Source organism: Lactuca virosa, chromosome 8, assembly GCF_052849685.1.
Source record: "Lactuca virosa cultivar CGN04683 chromosome 8, Lactuca_virosa_CGN04683_v6, whole genome shotgun sequence".
NCBI lineage: Eukaryota > Viridiplantae > Streptophyta > Magnoliopsida > Asterales > Asteraceae > Lactuca > Lactuca virosa.
The window spans coordinates 114623324-114650259 of NC_136433.1; the positions used below are offsets into that span (position 1 = coordinate 114623324).

General features: G+C 35.7%; 1 protein-coding gene across 2 annotated transcripts; it reads right to left on the reverse strand.

Annotated features, from left to right (window-relative positions):
• Positions 1-18739: 18739 nt before the first annotated feature.
• Positions 18740-21336, reverse strand: LOC145133006 (UDP-URONIC ACID TRANSPORTER 1-like). Of its 2 annotated transcripts, none has more exons than XM_079067956.1 (4): positions 20583-21325; positions 20195-20298; positions 19656-19884; positions 18740-19155 (listed from the first exon to the last, which is right to left on the reverse strand). In XM_079067956.1, exons 1-4 carry the CDS (start codon positions 21039-21041, stop codon positions 19009-19011), a joined length of 939 nt encoding a protein of 312 aa, XP_078924082.1. In that variant the 5' UTR covers positions 21042-21325; the 3' UTR covers positions 18740-19008. The 2 variants fall into 2 exon arrangements, with proteins under 2 accessions (XP_078924082.1, XP_078924083.1); XM_079067957.1 differs by lacking the exon at positions 18740-19155 and adding an exon at positions 19215-19362 and having other exon boundaries at positions 20583-21336.
• Positions 21337-26936: the final 5600 nt, after the last annotated feature.

The following is a 26936-nucleotide window of genomic DNA, read 5'->3' on the forward strand; positions in this document are numbered from 1 at the left end:
CTCATGATATCAGCCGGACAAATACATGGAACAACGTCGTACTTATTGTCCAGCAGTTTGTTTCCCGATTTCCGATTTGTTTGACAAAGAACTAAATTGAACACATCAATTAGGTTCTGACCGGGCCCGGTACATAGGTCAAAACAAAATCATCGAGGGGCCCAGATATCGCTTCTAATCCTCCAAGGACTAGAAGAAACAGATAAACTTCGACTCATATACTTGTTTCTACTACTTGTTGAATTATACACAAAGGCATGTTTTATAACATCAAGTTACTGATGCGTTTACGTGCAATCAATGCATAACCAACTCATAGGTAACAACTCATATCTCTAGGTTTGAAGACTTATATGATATTACCGTCTCACGATCACTCGAGATAAATTCCATGAAGTGATACAAGTGAGCGTGGGTTGAATCCAATACTCATAACTTATGAGCACTCATGAGTGTTGTAGCCATGTCCAACATCTTAGACCTCTACAACCAACTCATGACAGTCTTGATTCATATCTACTTCCAACATATGACCGACTGTGGATGGTTTGAATAACTTAATCATTCGGAAAGAATAACCTAGTTATTATGGAAGTCAAAACATACAAAGTGAAACACAATAATAATCGAATCCAATATGGTCTCAGAACCCTTTTGAATATAAATAAAACCACCTTTTATTTATCACCATATTGATTACACATTATTCATTGTATAATGTTTCAAATAATCAACTTAATACTTGAACAAAAACAACAGTCGTCCCATGCTCCTAGCATGTACACTTTGTTTTTCTAAACAATAGTTATGCCATACTCCAAGTATGCACACTATGTTTGTCTATGATCTTTACTTTGTGAAACAGATCAATTGAACATGATTCCAATGATGCTCATTTCACAATCCCAAATCCTTATTGTAAATGTAAGAATTCCTAATTCCTACCATTTACCAAAAAACTGTTAGATTTTAAACTTATATGCACTGATCCTCTCGTAATGGTTATGCACCAGGTCACCAAAACCTTGTCATCAGTCATTACGGAGGATTCCAAAGGAGATCAACTCTATGGAAACGAAGTCTCATATTCAAAGTACATTGCTTTGAACATCCTTCTTGCATAAAAGTTTCTAACTTTCTCATAGATTCCTAATATCCAACTCCCAATATGGAAAATTTCCATATTCCTATTTCGATTATCATATCTGAACAAGAGCTACCTCTTTTCAGAATATATCCATATGGTCCTTCCAAAATTTAACACTATACTTCCAACTGTCCCTGAGCTACCAATCTTTGGAGAACTTTAGATTGTCCTCGACAATTGCTTAATCATTTTAGTCTTATCTGGTTCTATTCCTTTTTCCCTCTTAATGCTCTAAGCATTTTGAAAAATTTAGAACGGATAAATATTATAGCACATGTGACCGATCCTATATCCGAAGCATATGGGACACGATTCATGATGTCTCACATAAAGACCTGATACTAGATCAGTCTTTTGCTACAATATTTTTTATTTGCCATGTTCTCAAAAATCGACTATGAAGAGGGATGCCGCAATCATAATCGAATTTGAGAACGCAATATATATAGAATTTCCTTATGTTGAACCATTCCAACATAAAATTCATATATATATCCTTGACTAAAGATGATTAAAACTCAATCTAAGCTTTTAGAATTGAAATGAAGTATAATTTCCTCTCCCTTAATTATAGCAAAACAACTTTTTCAACCCCTACAACTTTTGTTTTTCTATAATTAACATTGCTAACTTGCAACACTAAACATAATAATCATGCTCCCACTAACATGATGATTATCAGCATAACACTTATGCTCCCACTAGCTCTGACATATTTCCAGAAATCAGCTGGACTTCTGAAATTTAGATTCGTACACCCTTTCTTAGATAGCTCACATGTGTGTCTAAACAATTTCCAGAACTATGAAAAGGGATGCCGTAATCATAGTCTTAATTGTTTAGACCTTTGCCATTTCTCACAAGTCCATGTTAGTGTGTCGGTTAACCACACACGCTCCACTAACGACTTTGAGAATGCAAACATTACAATTGCTATCTACTTAAAATCTTCTTAGTGAAAGCATTTCCTCACCATCACTTTCATGAATCGGAGAGAAACCTTATGACACTTAGATTTATGGTGTATGAGTTCCTATCCATGTGAATTTGTCAAAACCATAATCACAAGACAAGGTTAGTAACAGATTCAGCCTTACATGGATTGAACTTGTTCAATCTTAATTTCTTGTCATCTGGTAGCACAAGGCCCACCAATGCTTCCAAGCTGTTATGCACACAGTTTAGAACTAACAGAACTCATATGCATAGTCAACTTAATAGGAACAGACACAGACACAAGAATTATGTCAACTTAATAGGTTTCAAACCTTAAGTCGTGTGCTAGTGATAAAACTCAGGTTTTACTCCTGATTAAATTTTGAAATCCTTTCAGGATCTTTAAGACTCCCACTGTCCTCTTGACATATAAGTTTCCCTAGTCAAGAACCATTCCTTGACAAAACAAATATTCAAGGGATAGTGCAAATTCTTATTAAGATAAACACTTCACACAATTGGTCTTAGTTGGTCTTTGTCTTATCCAAGACATCACAACTTACCAATTTCAAATGTACAGGAGTAGAAAACATTTTACACTACATTTGATAAGTGTTTTAAACCTTACTTTATGTCACTCAATGTTACAATCTTGGAGTATGACTCTAAGAGTTGTTTTGGAACGAAGTATGATCCATCTTCTTGATTTTAACCATTCCAACAATTCATGACCCCTCATCTTAGTCATAACAATGCACTAAGATGTCCTCAGAGTATGAATTTGTGATATGGTTTCATAATCATTAACATGATCATAAAAACATGTATGATCCATCTTCTTGATTTTAACCATTCCAATAATTCATGACCCCTCATCTTAGTCATAACAATGCACTAAGATGGCCTTAGAGTATGAATTTGTGATATGGTTTCATAATCATTAAGATGATCATAAAAACATGATACTAAAGTACTCTCCCATCTTTTCAGATTTGAGAAACTTTTATCTTTCTGCCAAATTTGATTCATCTCATCCGTTCTGCCATACATTGAAACTTTTCCAATGTTACAAAATTATACTTAACCTTATAAGTATAACCATATTTACTAATCTCTAGTAAATCATGACGAATTGATCTTTGTGGTGGACCTTGACCAGCACACACCCAGTGTACCTAATTCCTTAGTCCTTCAATTGACTCACATATGCATGTGATCAATGAATTAGTCTCAATTTTACAAAGATGAAAATTCTCATTCATCATACAATACAACTTGTATGATTCCAAGTTTCTGTCTAACTGAAGCTTGGGTGATGAGAACTTTTCCTCATTTGGTAAATTCAGACACTACCACATATGAGAGAATCAAACTCATATTTCCAATATTGCTAGAAACATACAAACATCAATTTCCATAAATGCCATTGTAAGGGGATATAATATAAAATAAACTAAACAAAACTTTTATTTCTTTATTAAAATGCGGAAAAATATTCCTTACAATGCATCTTCAAATGAAAACTATGATATTACATATTTCCTAGCAACCTATCATAACTTTTAAGTAGTAGCTCAAAAAATCCGATCCTCGAACCATGCGATAGAAATCCATCTTCGTGATCAGATTCAGCACACTCTTATTTTAACCTTCCTTTTGCTCGATCCTGCTAAACATCAAGATGCAACCTAGTCACATCATGTAATAAGAATCAACAATTAGGAATTTTAACAAAGTTAGATAGTGGACTTACCTGAAGCCGAGTCAAACATTTTGTCTCTACTTGCTTTCAAATATTTTAGGTATTCAGGGCAGCTTCGCTTCCAATGTCCCTTCTCATGACAATAAAAACATATAGACTCTTTGGGAATGGTACATGAGACAATCACAGACTTAGCCTTTCCCTTTACCTTTTGGTCAACCGGGTTGACCAAGGCCGATCCCCTTTCATTGGGAAGAGAAAGCTTTTCTGGACTTCCAATGTTACCATTGTCCATGTCCATGGAAGTTTGAGAATTAGACCTTCCATCAATATTTGCTTGACCATTGCGCCAAATCATTGCTGATTCAGCAGCAACAAGCAAATAAGAAAGATCTATTAGGGTTATGTCAGGATCTGTCATATGGTAGTCTTTAATAAACTCACCATACGACTCAGGAAGTGACTGAAGAACCCAGTCAACAGCGAACTTCCTTGAAATAACAGCACCCAACATTCTCAACCTGTCAATGTGTGACTTCATTCCTAAGACATGAGTGCACACAGGTCTTCCATCTTTATGTTTCATTTCTAGTAGAGCTTGAGTGACCTTGAACCTTTCAAGTCTTCGGACTTGTGGGTCAGGGAGAATAAATGGAGGAGGTGGAGGGAGTGAAGCATGATGTTGAGGGACATCATCTTCAAGAGGAAAGCTTGTTCCAAGCGATTTGGGAAGATCATAGTTGTCTGAACCAGACATCTACAATGGGAGAAAATCAAGTTAGTTGATTCAAGTCCTTAATATAACACCCAATATGAAATATTAAGGCTAGGACCCAACACAATATTTTATAACTTGGAAGAGGGATGCCGTAATCCAAGCTATAAAATATTTGAAGGTAGGTGAATGACGATTCACCAATTTCCACCATGAAAAACGAAATAATTTATTAGGTTTTAATTGGATTTGAAACTCCTAGATCTTTTGAGATTCATTGAACTTTTCAATGGCATGTTTCAATCTCGATTGTGCCCTTCAAGTTTTGTGACTGGGATGCCGAGGATCACAAAACAAGGTGTGAATAACCATGCAAACTCACTTGGTACCCTTAATATTATCACTTAATCGATGTGCCGGTTAACCACACATGCTCCATCGATCTATGATAAACATTAAGTCACCCTTCGTGATCCTTACTAGTCCAAGTTAGTGTGCCGGTTAACCACACAGGCTCCACCAACGACTTGGTAAGGTACAAAGTGTGAATTTCATGGGTTAGCACCATATTCACATTTTCCTAAAGTAACTAAGATTGGGAATTTATAAAAGGTTTAGTTACTTTATAATATTCATTATACTTTTAATGAGAATTTAAAGTCATTGTCCTACCCGTTCGGCTAACGACCCTCCACCGATCAAGGAAGCGGTGGGTGAGAATGGACACCCATTAAGTTGCCATTTTATAGGCAACAACCTTATACCCCCCTTATAGACCGGCTTCGCGAATGAGGCCTACTAACGGTAAAACGACTTGATCTTATACATATATATAATAATTAACCATTAATGTTATAAATAGTATAAGGGTTGAATTTTAACTTTTAAAACTCTAAGGGTTTGGAATTAAAGTTTATTAAAGTGTGTGAAACTTTACAAATTCCAAAACTTGAGGGCAAGTTTTGTAACTATCCAAAACTTTTCATTTCATAACTTATGAATTAAAGGTTCATAAAATGAAGACTCTTCATTTTATGTAACTTATGTGTTTTAAATGTGTGTTTAAAAGAAGTGACCTTTGGAAATCCATAACTTGAGGACAAATTATGGATTCCATTAAAACACATAAATGATCAAGAATTAATCCTAAACAATTCAGCAAATAATTCCTATCATCTTCTAAATTCATAAGAACATGAACATGATCATCAAAGTTTCAAGAATTATATGAACACATACAAAGCATGAAATTTTGATATAAGCTATTGTAAATGGATTAGAACAACCATTACACCAACTAAAACAAGTTTTAAAACACCAAAACAGTTTAGGGTAATGTTTCTAGTCCATTTCCAGCAGCAAAAGTCGAAAAACTGCATTCTGAGGCTCCTACTCGCCGAGTGCACGAACCTACTCGGCGAGTAGGATGAGTTTACACATGAACTCGGCGAGTCCCCCCATGGACTCGGCGAGTTCATCAGTCAGACAGCAAAAAAATCGACTTTTTATCACTATTTTGCATCAAGTATCAAACAAACAAGCCTAGGCTCTGATACCACTGTTGGGTTTTGAGCATTCTAACACTTCCTAAGTGTACATGCAACCCTATTAAACCTTGGATCTATGTTTGTCTAAGATACATGCAAAATATTATTTTCCAAGGTTTATAACCTATCTAGCATGGCATGGGGTACTTTTAAACATAAAAGAACTAGATGAGTTACATACCTTTTGTTGATTGTTGATTCCTTGGAGTTTGAGAGCCAAGCACCAATAATGTGAATGCCTCAAATGGAAATCACAAATCACCACAAACTTGGAAAATGTATGAGAGAGTATACTAACTCTTGATTTTGGCCACCACACTTACACACACACTTAGTGTCTTTTTCATGCAACATAAGCTTGTTTATATAGTGTGCATGGTTAGGGTGAAACCCTAATAACCCATGTCTTTTCCTCTTCCAAGGATCCATGGGTTAAAAGCTCCATGGATCATCCATGGACTTCCATATAAGCTTAGCCCATTAACAAATGAGCATTAGCCCACACCATATAAATACAATAGCCCATGATTTAATTAGTCTTCCTTTTAATCACTAAATCAATTCATAATTAATTCAAGATTAAAACTAATTAAATAACATGACTTTATATTAATATATTATAACTTATAATATATTAATAAATCGTAAGTATACAATTCTCATAAAATTATCCATAAACAGTTTGGGTGAAGTGCAACCCAAATGGACCATGTCGGGTCGGGTCAAGTATATACCAAATAAGTTATGGACTTAGACACCTTATCCAACAAAAATATCGTTTTATCGCTTATTTGACTAGCCCCTTGATAACGTCTATTTTATACATATATTTATGATGTTTTCCTATTATTTATAATATGTTTTTATGTAATTTAGAAATAAAATATAGTTAATATGGTTTGAAATGCTCAATTACAGTTAAAATAGGAGCTGGAATGCAAAAGGAGGAGAAATGAGCTAAAAAGACGCAAAAAAAGATGTTGTTGGACAGCTTGACCCCTCGTCATTGTTTTGGCCATATATGATGACTTGTAACTCTGATTAACTAGACACAATTTTGGACGACTTTACTGTTTTGAGAAAATGCTGATTCCCACTCACCACGATGTGGTGATCTAAGCACGATGTGGTGAATGGAATATTCGCGACCAATCAAATGACAAGGAGGATACGAGATTTCGATGAGGACCACGACGTGGTGGCGCTCAACTATGATGTGGTGACTAAAAATTACCCCTAATCATAGATCTTCAAACCTAATTCGTTCTCTAAGAAAATAATGCCCTTAGTTGATTGAGAGTCTAGAAGGCGGCCGGAGGGCCGTTAAGCTGATATGGAGCGAAGATCTGAAGGATTCGAGAGCATATTCATGTCGGGAATCATTCAGTTTGCTTTTCTAATCACGATTAGTATTCCAATTGTGTTCCTACTGTTTTTACTTTTTGAATTCATGTGTTAAAACTGGTTCCTTTTGTATGGAGTAGATAAAACTCGATTTTATCTATAACATCCCAAAAATCCAAATAAAATTTTCACTTTTAAATTCATTTCAATCATACGGTAATCATATAAAAACAGTCGAGAGTATATCATAATAACATATTATCAAAGTACAAATTTCCATAATCACATGACACATAAAATCATAGGTGGATGCAGTGCGATCAGGCCGAGCCCTTCCCTTTAGAGTTGGAAGTACCTGAAACATAAACTAAAAACTATAAGCACAAAGCTTAGTGAGTTCCACCAAAATACCCCATACCATACATTCATAACAGACAATCATATATGGGTGCTCGAAACCCCTTCGGTCTCTTTCAACCTGTATTAGGTATATTTCAACCCCTTTGGTCTCTTTCAACCGGTACTAGGTATATTTCAACCCCTTCGGTCTCTTTCAACCGGTATTGGGTATATTTCAACCCCTTCAGTCTCTTTCAATCGGTATCGGGTCTATTTCACCCTCTACCACTACGACATAATAACATAACAAAAGAGTCACAGAGACATCAAGCAAATACAAGCATAACGGACAGTTGTCACGAAGACAGTCATCATACTACAAGCATAAACGAGTGGGCCGACATTGGTGCCTTCGACCCACAAATACAGTGAAGGAAACTCACCTCAGAGTGAAGATAATAAATCACACTTGGGCTGCTGACTCGCGAAATCCTATCACTAGATCACAAGTTTAAAACCCTAATTAGAAATTAGATCAATAATCTAACCTGAGAGTCCAAACCCTAAATTCAGACTTAAGGGTTAAAAGTCTGCTTAAACCCTGCCTTATTGGGTAAAAATGCATTCCAAGTCTAACTAAAAAAAAGTACCCTAAGGCCCAACCACGGGCCCAAGAAATCTATGATGGCCTAAGGCTCACAAATGACCTAATACTGCAAATGGGCCCAAGGCCCAAACTCGATCAAGGCAGAAGCCCAAAAAATCCTAAGCCCAAAAGGCCAAAGGCCCACATATAGACGTACGCGCGATGTACCTGGCACGTACGCCCGGCGTATGCTGCTAATCCGGAAATCAAGGCGTTGGCCCAGTATGCGCAGCGTACTCATGAGTACGCTCGGTGTACTGGTGAGACAGCCATTCATCAAGAGTTTGGCTTAACCCATTAAGCTTTTGACGTCCATAATCAGATCCAAGGTCATTATAGTGTATTAAGCCATAAAGTTTCAAACTTTCTACTTTTGCATGACTTAATGGGACTCAAACCATATATTAAGCCTTCTATCTCCCTTAAGTGGTCACCAACTCATGCATGGTTGAGTTCTAACCTTTAAGATATGATTTTTATGACTTCATGCACCCCTAAGAGCCCAAAACGACAACTCAAATGATTTGGATTAGTCCATACTCCAAGAGACCAAGTTATGGGACCAAAAGATGTTACGTTCTTCCCTAAATCTAGATCTAGAATTAGAATGAGCAAGTTTCCGACTTTATACCTCTAATGAGCTAGAAATGATGCACAACCCCTGGATCTACAAGCTTCTTCTTGTCCTTTGCTTCTCCTCAAGCCTCCTTCTTCCTCAACATCACAAAAGGAACACCCAAAACTTTTAGTAAGCTCAAGAATGCTCTTCAAGAAGGCTAGGGTTTCGAGATTAGCACAAAAGGCAATGGGAGCTGATAAGGTGAAAGGCTTGAGGGGTTTAATGAGCTTAAATAGGGTGCAAACCCTCAAAATTAAGCTTTTCACCTGGATCACATACGCCCTGTGTACGCATGGGTACGCCCAGCATACGTAGGGGACACCCCGTTTTTGCGCATTCATGGGAGTACACTGCATGTACCTTGTGTATACCCAGCGTACTCAGGTGTAGTCCAGGGGTAAAAGGAGTATAATTCAAGAGTTTTTACCAGGCGAATCTGGACGTTACATTATCATAATTAGAATATTATGATTTATAGCCTTAGCATAGTTAGTGATCAAGTGTCAGTATATATACATGGCATTCTCATGTATCATTCATATAATAAAAACCCCAATTACTTATCATTAAATTCTCAGTCCTAACTGATCGCAGGGTTTGTTTTTATAAGTTATTGGTTGTTGTTCAAGGTGATCGATCAAGGGTGAAGAAATTTGGTTTGTGTGAAAAACAAACTTAGTTTCACTTTTCACACGGGATTTGGTCAAGATCAAATTTTTTTTCAAAATTCTCGTTTCACAACACTAATGACTTATTTGGGGTGTTTTCACGAAATCAATTTAAAATTGAGGTAACAAAGACAACCAAATTTATTCTTTTTGTTAACAAGTCTTTGTTTTTGGTAATTTGAATTAAGAATGGGGTCCCTCCACAAAGAAATCTTGTGTTGAGGTGGAGTTTGAAATAAAGCACACAAGATGTTCAATAAAAGTCTCACGCGAGTTAACATTGTTCTTGAGGTTTAAGAACAGTGGTCTTGTTGCGTTTTCTGAAGCGGAAGTGTTAGGGAAATTGTTTGGTGAAAGATAGTGACGATCTTGATTAGTTTTCTTGGATTGAAGATGGTTCTTCTAGTGGTAAACAATATGTTACGGGGAAGAATAATATATGGTGGGTCAAGATGTTGTTTAAGACACAAGTAGTACTAAAAAAAGAGTATGGCTTCCATTTTCCAGGATAAGGTACACAAGTTGGGTGATATGCTATAATCTTGTAACATAAGAAAGGGTGGTCTAGCAAGATGTTTTTTTGGTTATGACAGAGAAAGTAAAAGACTGTCGACATTCAAGTGGTGTTGAGTGGTGTCAAGAAAAGAGTCAAATTGTTATAGTTGGGATGGTATGTAAATTTCAAAGCTATGTATTTTTAGTGGTGGAATTGTACATGGATGTTTCTCAAGGTTGAGTCGAAGGGGGTTCCCCTTCAAGTGCTTAATATGGTTCAAAAAGACAAGTTAGACCACTGGTTTGGTGCATATTCGAGGTCAGAAGAGCCTATAGGTTCAAGTGGCGGGTGACACTAGTCGGGAGGCGGTTGTATTGAATAAGGCATGTCTTTAGCTAGGAACGAAGCTAAAGAAGGTTGGACCGTTTCATAAGAACAAGGTGTGGGATCTTGTTCATTTTTCGAATTGGAAATGAGTCATGGGTTGTTAAAGGTTCTTTAAGGAAAAGACGAGTTTACGATAACCGAGCCCACATAAATCAAAGCTCGACTTGTAGCTGATGGTTATAGCCGATAAGGTGTCAAAAAGGTCGAAAAAAGTTGGGAGAACTTTTTAGTATTTGATTTGGCAAAGACGCGAGTCCCATTGGAAAGTTTTTGGATATGAGTTGGCTATCCGAGTCTTTGGGTTCGAATGCAATAAGGAGTACTACTTTTCACTAGCGGATGACTTTTTGTATTGAAAATAAAGATTGGACTTGGTCTGTAAGTTAGATGGAGATAGTAGGTAATGTTGACTTAAAACAAAAGGTCTAGGGTTATAGTCACCCACTTACTATAATTTAAGGGTCATTGGTGTAAATATGGTAAATGCAAGTTTTGACCGATTAATTAGTTTGGGGTTTCACGTAACTATTTATCTATACAAAGGTTTATGTGGTGTACGAATACATCACAGTAAAATAAAGGAAAATTAAGTAAATTAACCATTAATTTAATGTTTATTTGAAAAATAACCAAAAAAAAATTATTTTTAGCAAAAATAACTACTTGGCTATGTGAATTTTGGACCAAGAAAAAAAATTCTGACAAAAAAGTTTATTTTGAATTGTCATTCCGGATTCCAGACCAACATTCTGGATTGAAATTTTGGATTTCGAAAGGAAAAAAAAACATTGGAATTCAAAACACTTCTGAAATCCGTTGAACAATTCTAGAATTTTGCGAAAAAAAAAATATTTTTTACTTAAATGAGTTAAATCTAACAAAAAGTAAAAACAAACATAGTAAATGTGAACTATACATATCTGACCTTGACATTTTGGAGGCCTTGTACGAAAATCAAAGTGAAACCCCATAAAAATCTTCTTCTCTATGTTCTTACACAATATGTACATTACGATGCTATTCCGGAATTTTTTTGACGAAAAATCAATTGATAAATCCTCTTTAACTATGAATAAATTGTTCATTTTTTTACGTTTAGAACCACCCGATTCAGCTATCTTGATTGAATGAATCTTTTTTTAACTAAAAAAATCAATATTAATAACTTAGCTATATATATATATATATATATATATATATATATATATATATATATATATATATATATATATATATAGGGCTAGGTTATAATGTGGATGAACAACTATTGTGCGGACGTGTGGACAATGTTATTCTATGAGAATTACTAATAGAGTAGGTTGTTTAGTAATTTGACTACGTTCAATCTTATACAACTATCGTTATTTTCATGCATTCTCACTAATTATTATTCATTTTTGTTCCTACACATTGTTTTTCTCTCATTTTCATTCTTACAGAATACAACTCAATAAACATTCTGACATAATAATAATAATAATAATAAGTCTATAATAACCTTATAGACGATTTAATTAATGAGAATGTGTGAGAATGACAATAGTTATGTAAAATTGAACGTATTTATATTATTAAACAACATATTTTCTTTGTCATTCTCACAAAATAGCACTGTCCACACGTCCGCACAATAGATGTCAATCCACATTTGAACCTAGCTATATATATATATATATATATATATATATATATATATATATATATATATAATTTATCTAAAAGTTAATGTTTAAAACTCTTAGAGCATCAAACAAAATTCTTGTATTATAATCTTTCTAAGTATTAGACTATATTATATTAATACTAGAAGCTCATTGCCCCTCCCCCCATCCCACCCTAAAATCGATCAATGCCCTACTATGACTCTTCTATACCAAAATTAAAAAAGCTAAAACAATAAAGCATAGTGATAGAATGATAAACACAATTCACAAGACACTATAATATACAAAGTGACAAACCAAGAACATGGTTTTCACTTTCTCTGCTTCATTATTCATTAACTTCATTATGAATTCTAAAGTAAATCATTAAAATAAAAAGGAGCATTTATCTTGGGAGAAAAAGCAGTCAAGCACAATTGAAACCTAGGAAATTTAAAGAGATAATAGATACTAACATGTAGTCAGCGAGTCGGATAGAAAACTTAGAGGAGGACAAGACGAATACCAACGACTCAACGAGATATCAAGATTCAAGACAACAAAAAGATAGTTTTTGGCGAGAGAGACAAGTAACACTGACGATCTACTTGCATCGTTATTAGGTTTGTTAAGGTTTGATGTTTTTGGTGGTTTTATAAAAATCTATAACGTTTACTTGAACTTATATTCAGAACATATGTGTTGAAACCCAAGAAGTGATCATAACAGAATGCGGATTTGGAAACCTAATCTGTAGTTATCGTGTCATTAATAGTGTTACCATCTCAGCAGTCTATCAACACGCTCACAGTCATATCACAAATGGATCCCACCTTTGTCCCTTTTATGTTAATTTGTTTATTAATTGCATGTGCACATTAGGCAGTAGTCGGTATACTATGTACCAGATATGATACTTTTGTATTATCTTAGAGCAATGCTTCTAAGATCCGATTTGACATGTCATACGATGTTTGCCTATAAAATGCATAATGTAACGTCTTACAAAAACACTTATCTTTTCACTGAAATCATATATCTTGTTCTCCATCTCTATGCTTATAATGTCTTACTCTTAGTTTATTTGCTTACTTAGATGTTATTTATTTATTTTAAAATTCATTTGTCATGATTGTTGGAACATAAGTGTATTTTTTAAATATAAATACTTTCCTTAACATGTTGATAAATTATAAAATTTATGATAAGATTTTGATTTTTTTATTTCCATTGACTTTTTCACAATTAAAATTACTTCAAGATTGAAACCAAATGTTACATTGTGTATATAGCTAACTACTAATTTTCTTTAATAATAATACATAAAAATATATTTTATGAAAATACCAACACCATTATTATATATTTTTCCATAAATTTGGAGGTCTTTTAAATCAAAGGTCTCATGTGACTCCACCATTCGCACACCCTGAGGGGCGAGGGCTGCCACTGAAACTATATATGATATTAGTGTATAAAGTTAGACATTTTTATTGAAAAACGGTGATATTAAACATTTCGAAATAGATATTTTAGACATAAGTGAGGATATTTCTTTCAAAAAAAAATTAGAAAAAAACTAAAAAATAATTTCGGAGTTTGAAAATCAAACCCTCAATGAAGCTTTCTTTGAAAAAAAAGGAAAACTGCAATAAAGTCCATATGTATTGCCCGTATAATCGATTTAGCCCCTATGTTTTTTTTTGCAATTTAGTCCTAAATACCGGTAAACGTAATCAAAACGGGATATTTAATGGGTTAACCGGTATCTAACTGATGTGGCAGCTTACGTGGAAGTCATCATGTTAAATAACATCCTACGTGCCATTTAAGAGGGCTAAATCAATGAATCGAGCTCTTCTTCTTCATTCGACAGTCAAAGGAGCGAACGATTAGGGCAAATTGGAAACAGGAAATCGATGTCGAGTTCGTCAAGCACCAACATCAGAATGTGCTATTGTGGAGATTGGGTTGGAATGTGGACATCATGGACTCGAAAGAATCCAGGTCGGAGGTTTTTTGGTTGCCCAAATTACATGGTATAGAATCTTCAAATCTCACTTACATTCTTCTATTTCACTAAATTACCATTATTCTATGTTAAAAACATGCATCTTTCTATGTTATGTAAGATGAAGAGAAGGACTGTGGGTATTTTCGTTGGATTGATCCACCACTATTGAATAAGTGGTATAAAGAAAGAATGTATGAATTAGGAGTTGTTGCTAATGGGGGTGTAGCTATTCCTTTCAGTAACCCTGTTAATGAAGGTGAAATACCTGTTGATGGCCCTATTGCCCCTGTGAATGTTGATGTCCCTATTGCCCCTGTGAATGCTCTTGAACCTGATAATCAAATTGCAATGTGTGAGAATACACATGTGCCAGGTAATGAATTTGGATTCTGCAAGTGGATGATGGTTTGTTTCGTTTGTTTCATTGTAGGGATGATGTATGGTTAGTTTAGTGTAAGTTGTAGGGTATTATGGTATGGTAGGGATGATGTAATCTTTTGGTTTGTTATCATGATGTAATGGATAAATGTTCTTGTGGATCATGTAATGTTTTGGTTAATGAAATGGCAATATGTTATTATGGTTTGCATAAATGGTGTACACTTGACAAATATAACCATGAAGTATGCACACTTGTGGCTAAAATAATTAAACAACAAACTCCAATATGTCATTACCAACCATGTTAAGGGCATTCACAATGTTTCAATGTGTTTACAAAAGATGTACAAAATATGGCTATCAGTAATTTAAGGGCATTCACAAAAGATGTACAAAAGTAGCATTCACAAAAGATGCACAAAAGTAGCATTCACAAAAGATGTACCAAAATACCCTTACTACCCTTAACACCCTAATCCAACTCCAATGCTGAATTTGCAGAAGTCCCAACACATCCCATCTTCTTCAGCTTGGTTTTAACAATCCTCTCAGAGGGCCTTCTTCTTTTCACAATCCTAAGGTGTACTGGTAATTCCTGGGTGTCATTAATGCCTTCTTCTTCTTCTTCTTCTTCTTCTTCTTCTTCACTTTCTGGTTGTGTCTCAGGGATAATTTCTTCAGCCCCATCTTCTGTCTCAGACTGAGGTGGATACTCCTCTTCCTGTAAAACATCAAGCAATTAATAACATAAATGAATGTTAACCTTAAGGTAATATAGAGGGTTTACCATAGACATAGGAAGAACTTGTTCAATAGTGTCATTGTAATCATTGAGTTGTTTCATATGTGAATCTGTCAGACTAAGTGTATTTTTAATTTCTTCAATTGAATACCCTGATAGTTTCAAATCTTGCATTGCCTTCCATAAATGGACTAAATATTTTTCAGGAATAGTGTCATCCTCATTTTCAACTCCACCACCTTCAACTTCAGCCACTCCACCACCTTCAATTCCAACAGATGTCTTACTGCCCCTACCACCTCTTTTACTACCCCTACCACCTCTTTTACCACCTCTGTTACCCACTGCACCACCTCTTGCACCACCTGTGTTACCCACTGCACCACCTCTCTTACCCCCTGTACCACCTCTAATACCCCTTGCACCACCTCTACTACCTCTGACACCACCTCTTACACCACCTCTAGTCCAATGACTAATATCAAGATCCAGTCTTGGTCTACCCATTTTTTTCTTGGGTTTGGGTTCTGGTGTGACCTTGGGATTCTTACAGGATGCCTTGTTATGACCCCTTTGAAGACAGTTTTTGCATTGGACTGTCCTTCCTATTAGTAACCTTCATCTTATTTTGGGAGTATTTGTCTTGAGATTCAGTGACATGCCTCTTTATTTTAAGAGTTGGTCTCCCTGACATTCTTCTAGCTAAAGGGGGTAGAGGCTTTATGTATGATGTTCTAGGCCATAAATTTCTACCATTCATAGGTAGTATATTGTTTGCATATATGGCCTTGAACCTGTCCACATTAAACCACTCACTTATGAATTGAACAGGATCTTGTCCAGTGAATAATATTGCACACTGTGCATGTATACATGGGATTCCTGAGATATCCCAAAGCCTACAGCTGCACACTTTGCTTTGTAAGTCAACCACATACCCTTCTAATCCATTCCTGGCTTCAAAAATAGATGGTCCACTTGGATTCACATTCCAATTCCTACAATGACATTACTAAATGAAATCAGAACAATGAAATTAGAATAATGATGATAAGGAACAATAAAAATGCTAAGACAAACCTCAAATCCTCTCCAAACTTGTTCATTTTCTTGATAGCAGCTGGACAAACCACTGATTCCCACTTTTCTGCTTTTTGTAACATATGGTAGAACCTATCTATCATGTACAACCTAATTTCTTCAAACATTGCTAGAAGGGGTTTCTTTCTAGCATCCAATATGATGGCGTTGAAGCACTCTGCAATGCCATTTTCAACTGCCTCACATGCTACATCAGTCCTAAAAAATGCCTTGCACCATGTTTGAGGATGTCTTGCAAGCAAATGTTCATAAGCATTGGGTTTAACCTCTTTTATATCATCCATTTTCCTTAGAAATTCACTATCTACAGTTGAAAAGGAAGTTGCCCAGAACATATTCTTGAACTCCACTCCAGAATAGGTCTTCCTAAAGTTAGCATATATGTGTCTTGCACACTGTCTATGCTCCACATTTGGTAGTACTTCCTTGGTTGCTTCAAGCAATCCCTACAATGTAATGAATACATAAACATATAAGATAATGGTAAGGAAAAACAATAAATATGCTAAGAAATTACAAACCTTATGTTGATCAGATATTACAGTAAACCCTCCTCCACCTAGCAGATTAAGATCCTCTGTGAGCAGTTCCAGAAACCATTTCCAATTAGCTTTGTTTTCAATGTCAACAACTGCCCAAGCAATTGGATAAACTTGGTTGTTTGCATCCCTCCCTATTGCTGTGAGTAATTCTCCTTTACATGTCCCTTTCAAGAAAGATCCATCTAGACCAATTACCCTATGACACCCTATTTTCCAACCTTCCTTGATTGCTTTAAAACACAAATACATCCTGTGAAAGTATGTTGTTTGATCTGGATTTACAGTGACACCCACTTGGACAGTGCTACCAGGATTTGACCTTAGTAACTCATGACAATAGTCTCACACCCTAGCATAATGTTCTGTGAGTTTACCATCTATAATGGCCATTGCTCTACACCTTGTTCTGTAAGCCTTAGACCAAGACACACCACAATGAAATTTGGTCCTAATTATTGATTGCATCTCCTTACACTTCAAGTTAGGTTTCATTATCAACTCCTTCAAAAAGTGTCTTGCTAGCCATCTGGGACTCAGTAAATTTGAAATATTGAAATTTCTAACACATTTGTGCTCATCGACTAAGGTTTTAATCTGAAAAGACTTTTCTTGAGTCATCCAGGAAGCATGAACTCTGAATGGACAGGGTTGAGACTTCATCTTAGAACCACATTTGGCAGTTAATCTCACAGTGTCACACTTCGCAAATTTAATGTTATACCTTGACTTAATAGCATAATTAGTGAGACATTGTTGCAACTGATGTGGTGATTCATACCTTTCACCAAGAAGGGGCTTCATCTTATTCCACTTAACTGATGGGTCATGAATGGGGAAGCCTGCACCAACCGTATCTCCCAAATCAAGATCATTAGCCCCTGATGTGTCATTGATTTCCTCTTCTGAACCAAACCCTTCTTCATCTTCATCAACTAAGTCATTGTCTTCATTAGCTTCATTATCTTCATAATCGTAACTGAAGTTAAGGAAAGCATCCTTGCATCTCTCTTTACCCTGTGTCTTGAAATCATCTTCTTCCATTTCCACATCTATGTGCTCAGTATCGAGCACCTCCTCATCATCTTCGTATTCTTCAGAGTCGTATTCTTCAGATGAATCATGGTGAACTTCCTCTGATTCGACAGCCATTGGGTTTTACCTTCGTTTCTCTCAGTAAAACCCTACTTCCTTCGTGTTTCACTCTGTAAAAACCCTAACTTTTTCTCTCAATTGTTTTACCAGACGTCGAATGCAGTGGAAATGGAAGGGTAAAACTCTCTTGTACACGTAAGGTGCCACATGCACATAGTACTGGTGGGATACCGGCTAACCCATTAAATATCCCGTTTTGATTACGTTTACCGGTATTTATGACTAAATTGAAAAAAAAACATGGGGGCTAAATCAATTATACAGGCAATACATAGGGACTTTATTGCAGTTTTCCCAAAAAAAATTGAAAAGTAGTCTAAAATGTAAACAGCAGTTCAGAACGTGGCATTCGAGAGAAAATTATTTTGTAAAAACTGGAAAAAAAATCGTTATTAAAAAATAAAAATAAAACTCATTTATATAGATTACTTAGTTTCCCTAAAATGAAGGCATACGATTTCTTTTCCTAATTATTAGTTTAAGCTTCTTCATTGGCACAAAATTGCATATGAAAAACCATCGTTTCTTTTTGTTTATAATGACATGATAATTTTCTTTTGCAAAGGTCTATGAAGCTCGAGATTTTGGTCGTCTTTCCAAGAACATGAACTAACCATGTTATAATAATGACCTTTAAAATTACATACCACAAACCAAATCTAAGTTTCACATGAAAGCACTCACAAATTACATGACTTTCATCTGATATATAGCATGAAAGCTACATGTGAAAGCTTTTTCTCTTATATGTTCACAAAACCAAGGAGTCTATGGTGCTTCACAAAGTTGTTGAATCCAATTCAAAAAATAAACCTCTCTTAGCTCTCACTTCTAATCGTAATCAATAACTCAATGCTCTAACTGCTGCTAAAACTTTTGGTTGACAATCACTTGTATCTCCGCTTGGCTTCTCCATAAGCAATCACCCCCATAACAGTCATCGAGTAACCAGCTATTCCTACAAATGTCACGGGATTTCTGAAAAGAAGTATGGAGATAACAACAGCTACAGCTCCTTTCGCATTCCCAAGTACCTGATGATCACACACACACACACACACACACACACACATATATATATATATATATATATATATATATATATATATATATATATATCAACTTCAATTAATAAGGGTGTGAAGTCCGCACAGTTGTTCAGGGGTCAAGTCTGAGTTCGAAATCCAATGTAAATTGGGCTTCCTTGGAGGCACTGGTCCCTTATGTCAGCTACTGTAAACCTTTTGCAGAAAAAGTATGTGATGAACGTCACTCATAACTTGTTTGACTTTTTCGGTCAAATGGACAAACTATTTTATTTCAATTTTTAATAATAAAAGGAACTTTGATAATATGTGGAGTTTCGCAACAGGCATTGGAAGATTGAAACTATTAGTGTTAATTCTCAATTAAAGTTCATATGAATTTTGAACTTGTAAACTACTAGGTTTGACCTATTAAAGTCAAAATGCATCTTTTTTTCTTGGTATATACAAAGAAAGTGCATTAGGAACCAAGAGGGTGAGAGAGGAACCTGGAGTGTCAATGCACTTGTGTTCTTGGTCACCAAGAAATTGGTCAAGTTGGCTGCATAAGCCATGGTTGAATTGATCAAAATCAATAGCCACATGAATCTATGTTTCAATGCAAGAGAAATGGTAACTTCTATCACATCCGGTTCCATTATAAGTGCAGCAGGCAATAAAACAACGATAGCAATCGGGGACATATATAGCAACAAATTCATGGAATTCAACTTCTCCCTGCAAATAGATCAATCATATGGTAACTGTTAGTGAATTACATATTCAAATTGGGACTTGGCAAAATGTCACAGTATAATCATTGTATTCGAAATAAGATTTTACATATTCCAAATGGGAATTTACATGTGACTTTATAGCAAAATGTCACAGTATAATCATTGTATTGGAAATGGGCTTTTATGTACTCGAAATGAGATTTTACATGTGACTTTATAGCAAAATGTGGCAGTATAATATCATTGTATTCAATCGTTTCTCCTAAATGAGATGTTATTATCTTAACAAGAACATGAATATACAGATTTACCCCTCGGAAGAAAGTAGGATGCCTTGAAGAACTGACTTGAAGGCCCTAGCAGCGGTCGCACTTATGCACATAATAAATCCATACAAATGAAAACTTGGCTCACCCTGCCAAAAATCGAATAATTTATCCTTCTTAAAAGATCAATTTTCAAGAAATCGAAAAATGTAACAATCTATGTGAATTTACATTTATGTGACGAATTACTAACAAATTAAGAGGTTTCCAATTGTACATGTAGTTTAAGATCTAAACGAATTTACTTAAGATCAAGAAAATTGAGCATAGATCAAGATTAAATCAAGTCAAGAACAATAACCCCATAATCTGATCCTTATTTTATCCAAAAAAGAAGTTCAATAATTCAAGAAAAAAGAAAGAAAAAACATACCCCACTGGCAATCACAACACCAGTGACAACGGGAACAAGTGCACCATATGTAACCCAAGCTTCTCTCTTTAAGGTCATCAGATACGCAAACATGGCGGTGAAAAACGGTGTCGTTGCACCGACAGCTTGGTTGAAAGAAACAGGCAAAAATCTAAGAGAAATATTCCCACCGACAACCGACGCACAAAACACAATGCTGAGAGTTGCAATCCTTAAAAACTGCGACCTCGATTTGATCTTCTGAAACGGCACAACTTTGAGAAAAACAATGGAGATGTAACTGAGGATAGCACAAGCTGACATATGACACATTGTGAGAAAAATTGGGAATTTGAAGCCATAATTGGAGAGCAAGAACTTGTTGAGGAGAAGAACACCGATGTTCGATGAGTACCAGAGGATAATGAGTGATGAAATGAAGAACACTTGTGAAGAGGGTGGTGATGAAGAAGATGACATTTTTGTGGGGTTTTGGATGGATCTAATGAAGAAGAAGGAGATGGGTCATCTGTGATGAAATTACAGAAGCAAAAAGGTGGATTTTGATTAGGATCTGTGTAGGATTTGTTTTACGAAGTGGCGATGTTTGTGCCGTGATGCAATGAATCTGTGTCGGGAGGTGGAGATGGAGGTGGTGTGGGGACATGTGTGTGCCGGCGAAGAGAGAAAAAGGAGATGTTTTATGTTTAAACGTGTCTGTTTTCTATTTGTTGGTATCCTTTATCGGAATTATTTTTTAAACGAAGCCAAAGTTGGTTTTGAAAAACTTTCTAAAGAACTCATCATTTTTAAATAGATTTTGTTATGTTGAGTTTGATGGAGAACTGAAATATAAATATAAAGACATGTTATGGTAGAAAATTCGTGGACGATTATACAGGATGTTTTCGTTTTCAAAGATACGTTCAAAATCTAAAAATGGAAATAACCGATTATTTTTACTTAAAAACCATTAGCTTGTCTAAAAATCAAAGAGCTTTTAGTACCGTATGAGGTGTATTAAAAAAACATATTTTTTTAAATGGTTGGGGTTCAAGTCTTATGTGGACAAATTATATAGAATTATGGGCGAGATTAGTAGGGTGTTTGTTTGTCGTTTATTTTTAAACGAGTCATTTTTGTGCACCAATAATAGACTTTGTAACTCTCACAAACCGAAACTCGAGTTCATTTATAATTACATTGTTTTTGTGCTAGTCATTTCTCAATTTGTGACATACTGTTAGCCAATTGTTTGATCTAATCCTCGTTAAAGTTCATGAGATATAATTATTAAGTTGTAGAGTTTGCAAAATTGCTAGATGATGTGATCTACCACGACTTAGGCGATGACCAAAGGGGAGCCGCCCCTTGGGACGGCATTCCGAAAGAAACTTTTTGTAAAATGTTATTTCTATTATCATATGTTGTATCTCTTAATTGTTTGTTTTCCCTTACAGCTTAAATAACATGAATTGGAATTTCTTAACAATTTTAAATAACGATTGGATTGTGATGGTTATATCGAACCCCACAATAGGGTTATAATCAAACTAGCTTTCTTTGAAAAAATTATAATATATTATGACTTTTTAATTAAAAAAAAATCAATTAGTTAAGAAGTTATATATTCATTTTTTACGAGTTGAATAAGAAAATTAAATTAATATAACACAAGATAATTATTTATCTTGAACCATATTAGTTGAATGAATTTAAGCTTAACATCCTGTATATTCTCATAGAAACCTAAAAACAATACCATATATTGTGACATCTTCATTTTCACGGCCAGAAAATACTGATTTGTTTATGCTTTATTTTCAAATCATAGTAACTTTTTAAAGAAAAGTGTTGTGGAATTTGTTCCCAGAAAAACATGATAAATATGTTATCAAAGCATTTCCGAAAAAAATGTATTTTATTCATTTTAATACTTTGGGATGTCATCGTCAATACAGAAACATAAGCATAAACAGAACTTACATTCATTTACACTAGTGATCTACATCTCTTTAATCTCTCGGTGTAGTGTAGCTTTATATCGACACCTGTGATACAAATAAACTGAGTGGGTCATATTGGGAAACCTGGTGAGTACATAGGGTTTTCAACCCACAATAATATAGTTATTATGTTTAAACATCAAACAATCAACCCAATTACTCATCCTCATTATCTTCTTTACTCTTAAGGATCTACCCTAAGAATCACCTACTATTTATTCATTCATTCCTAAGGATTGTCCTAAGGAATAGGCACGAAGTCCATCGTCGTCAGGGTTTATACAACAGGCACTAAATCCATAGTTTCCAGGGTTCATCCAACGGGCGCTTAGTCCATAACTCTCATTTATCGACAATATTATTTGCGGGAGTCCACCCGCAATACGTGCCAATGGGTTTTTAGAGTACACCGGGTGAACATATCGTTCACAACACCTACAGATTGCGAGCCTGCTAGTGTTCCATCAGACCTTCTGGAATAGTCGGTGGTTGTCATCCATACTCTGCTAGATGACGGGGCCAACGCTTAGGTAAAGGCTTCTCTCATTTTTCACCTCTCACCCTCATCTCATGTTCTATATCACCTTTCATCTCATCCTCCAACTCATCTTTCATCACACATCAACTATTTCATCTACCCATGTTCTACCCAACATATTTGTAGATATAAAATACATATACAGTTCAAATCTGAAGAAAAGTTTAGATCTGAAAAGAAAATAAATATACGGTTCAGATCTGAAGAAAAAGTTTAGATCTGAAAAGATAATACATATACGGTTCAGATCTGAAGAAAAAGTTTAGATCTAAAAAGAAAATACGTATACGGTTCAGATCTGAAGAGAAAAAAGGTCTAGATCTAAAAAACGAGGTTTAAATCTTTCATCCAATATAGATCTCAAGTTATAAAATACATATATACAGTTTAGATCTGAAAAACAAGGTTTAAATCTTTCTTCCAGCACAGATCTCAAGTAAACAGATAATATGCATACATAGCACATAAATTATATAAAATACTTCATATCTATGTGAAAGATGAAAGTAACTATGCACACACCTGATAAGGTGGTGATTCCAACTTGGACGACGCTTCACTTCGACGAAACCGGGAGATTTGCTTGAAAACCGGGTTCTGCCCGTAAAGAGTTTCAAACCGAAAAACTCTTTTTCTCGGAGCCTCCGGGCACTCCGGGGATTTCTTCAAGTGCTAGGGAAGTTTCCTAGGCTTTTGGGGGTGTTTTGGGAGGTTTAGAGAGTGGGTAGAGAGGGAAAGAAAGGGTAAAAAGTGTGAAAAATGAAGGAACTCTCGGGTGGTATTTATAGGCTGAAAAAGTGCTGAACTCGTTGAGTTTCTGGCCCAACTTCTCGAGTTTTTGGCCCCCAACTCGGCAAGTTGCTGGTCCAACTCGTCGAGTTGGTGCCACGTTTCGTCATCTAGTGGAGAGAAAGCAATGGCTCAGATTGCGCCACGTCACCCACTTCGCTGCAGCACCCTGCCGACTTCTAAACCCCGTAACTTTCGCATACGAGCTTCGTTTTCGATGTTCTTTATATCCACGCGTAGATGGGAACATACTCTATAACATTCATTTAGAATCGGTCGGCTAATTCTTGACCGATTTTAAATTTAACAGTATGAGAAGATTACACTGTTAAACGACCGTGTAAAATTCATAACTTCTACATACGGACTCCGTTTTCATCTTTCTTTTTATCGTTGAACTCCTATTAATGAGATCTTCAATTCCCATTTTGGTTGTGTTGGCTGAAAATCATTCGATCTAAAATTCAAACTCCGGGCTGCACACTACTATGCCAAATCTTAGAAAATTCATAACTTCCTCATACGAAGTCAGATTTGGACGTTCTTTTTATGCATGCTCTCGGTTTAACGTATACTACGAATTTTGTTTAGATTGCTAAGTCTAAAAAGCACTTTATCGTAAACTCACTTTTTACGTCACACAGCGTCGTGTCGGTTTTGTCGCGGAACTTGGACAGGTCATAACTTCTTCGTTACAAATCGGATTTCGGCGTTCTTTATATCTCCGGAATCCTTGTAACGAACACTACAACTTTCTTCATAGATATCAAGTTTATCTATATTTTTATTTTTGGCGCTTATTTTCATTGTTAATTTATTATAACAATATAAACAAGTATAAAGCCCATAAATTCACATAATTCACATAATACTCGAATAATTCATTTTTAATTACTTCAAAATAGGTTACAATGATTGACCTTGACTATTACATCATCATATTAATGCTTAGCCTTGAAACACGGGCGTTACATATATATAATGACATATCTTGAATACAAAAACTCATAATATAGTAAATGTTAGTGTACTTGCATCTCATATAAAAGCTATGTTTATTCAGATCTGTATGTATAAATGAGGGTGCGACAAAATAATGTTGGAAAATGTACCAAAATGGTATTTATGAATTGAGTGGAAGTGACTTCAATTACCAGGAAAATGAAAGGAATGGAGATTATGATGATATAAGTGTGTCCAAAAGCGACAACCAATTAATACAATTAGGCAAGGATGAGAGGTTGTGTAAGAACCTAAAATTTAGAGAGAGTTGACTTTTAATCAACTATTGACCAAAAGGGCAAAATAATCATTAATGAGAATTTAGTAAGTTTATGAAGTTGTGACTTCATAGAAATGGCCAAGATGAGTTTAAGTCACTTAGAAGAGGTAAGATGAGTAAGTCCAAGAGAAGAAAAAAGCATGAGAATATGTATTTTGGCCAAAAGAGTAAATGTAACATTCAATTTTAAGGTGCATGATTTCGAGGTTTTCTTTAGCTTTTGGATGAAGTCACAACGTGAGCAATGCCTCTCACATCGTGATCCAGGGTTGACTTGTTGACCTGCATTCCTTGGGTCTCACGACATGAGCCCTTTTTTCTCACGACATGAGAGCGGCCTGATGACCAAAACTTTAATTTTTTAGTATTTAATGCAATGAGAGGGCTATGGTTGTTCACCCTCAGCCTCCTTCGCACTCTAAGCCTCCAGAAACCCTGATATCAATCATTATTGAAGCCCTTAGTCATTTTTGGTGCATTTTCTAGCTTGAAGAAGGAGAGAAGAAGAGGAAAGAAGTGCTTTAGTGGTGGAGTGGGCAAAGTATCATCATCATCATATTTTCTTGTTGTTGGACTTTTGTAAGTATCAAATGTTCAAACTTTATTACATATTATGGATAGATATAGGATTTTGTCCATATTTCTTCATGTTAAGGATGCTTGAGTGAAGTTAATCCATAAAGTTAGCAACTTTATGGATTCTAAGGGTTCCTTGATCATTATATTGTCTAGATCTGGAAGTTGGTGAAGTATAAGAGCCATGCATGAGACTTTGATGCATATTTTCTACTTTTTGACCTAGAATGGGTTGGGTCATGCATGGTACAAGCATGACCATAAAGAAAACATTTTATGGACCTTAGGGGTCCCCTTTAGCTTTTGGATGAGATGGATATAATGGCTTAACGAAATAAGGACTTAAAATCTTGAGTTTTGGCTTCAGACCGTGGTCACGACGTGACCAAAGATTAACCCCGTATATCATTGAGTTCATGGAACTCATGACGTGACTCTGTGATTCCCACGTCGTGAGGTCAGTTCAGTAAGAATTCATTGATGAGTTATATGAGTCAGGTGCGAGTTGTTAGGATCGGACATGGTCGACTCTCACGACGTGACCATGGACTAGTCACGACGTGAGACCCTATGTTAGGGCTTTTTCCAATGGATTTGACAAAGTTGACTTTTGACCTTGACCAAGATATTGACCAAGTTTGATTTAGAGGTATTTTGAGTTATAGCCTGAGTTTTGGTCACTGTTATTTGTAAAGGTGACCGGTAAAATTGGTTTCGGAGCAGCGTGTGGTTTCAGCTTATTATTCGTCTGTGAGGTGATTTTCTCATTGTATCTATGGGTCGAAGACACCAATTCTGGCCCATTACTATGGTAAGTAGGATGATAGTTGTTATGTGACTTATATGTGTTTGCATGGTTGGGTTGAAATAAACCCCAGGGCGGGGCCCACTATAGCATGTTCGGGTTGAAAGAGACCCCAGGGCGGGGCCCAATATTGTATGATTGCGTTGAAAGATACCCTAGGGCGGGGACCATATGTGTTGATCAGGTTAAAATACACCCAGAGCGAGGCCTTAGGGCTGAGCCCATATATGTGTATTGGGTTGGAACACACCCCAGGGTTAAGCCCAGTTGTATGATTGGTATGTGGTACTTTAGGGAAACTCACAAAAATTTGTGCTTACAGTTTATGTTTATGGTTTCAGGTACTTCCGGTTCGAAAGGGAAGGGCCCGACGTGATCA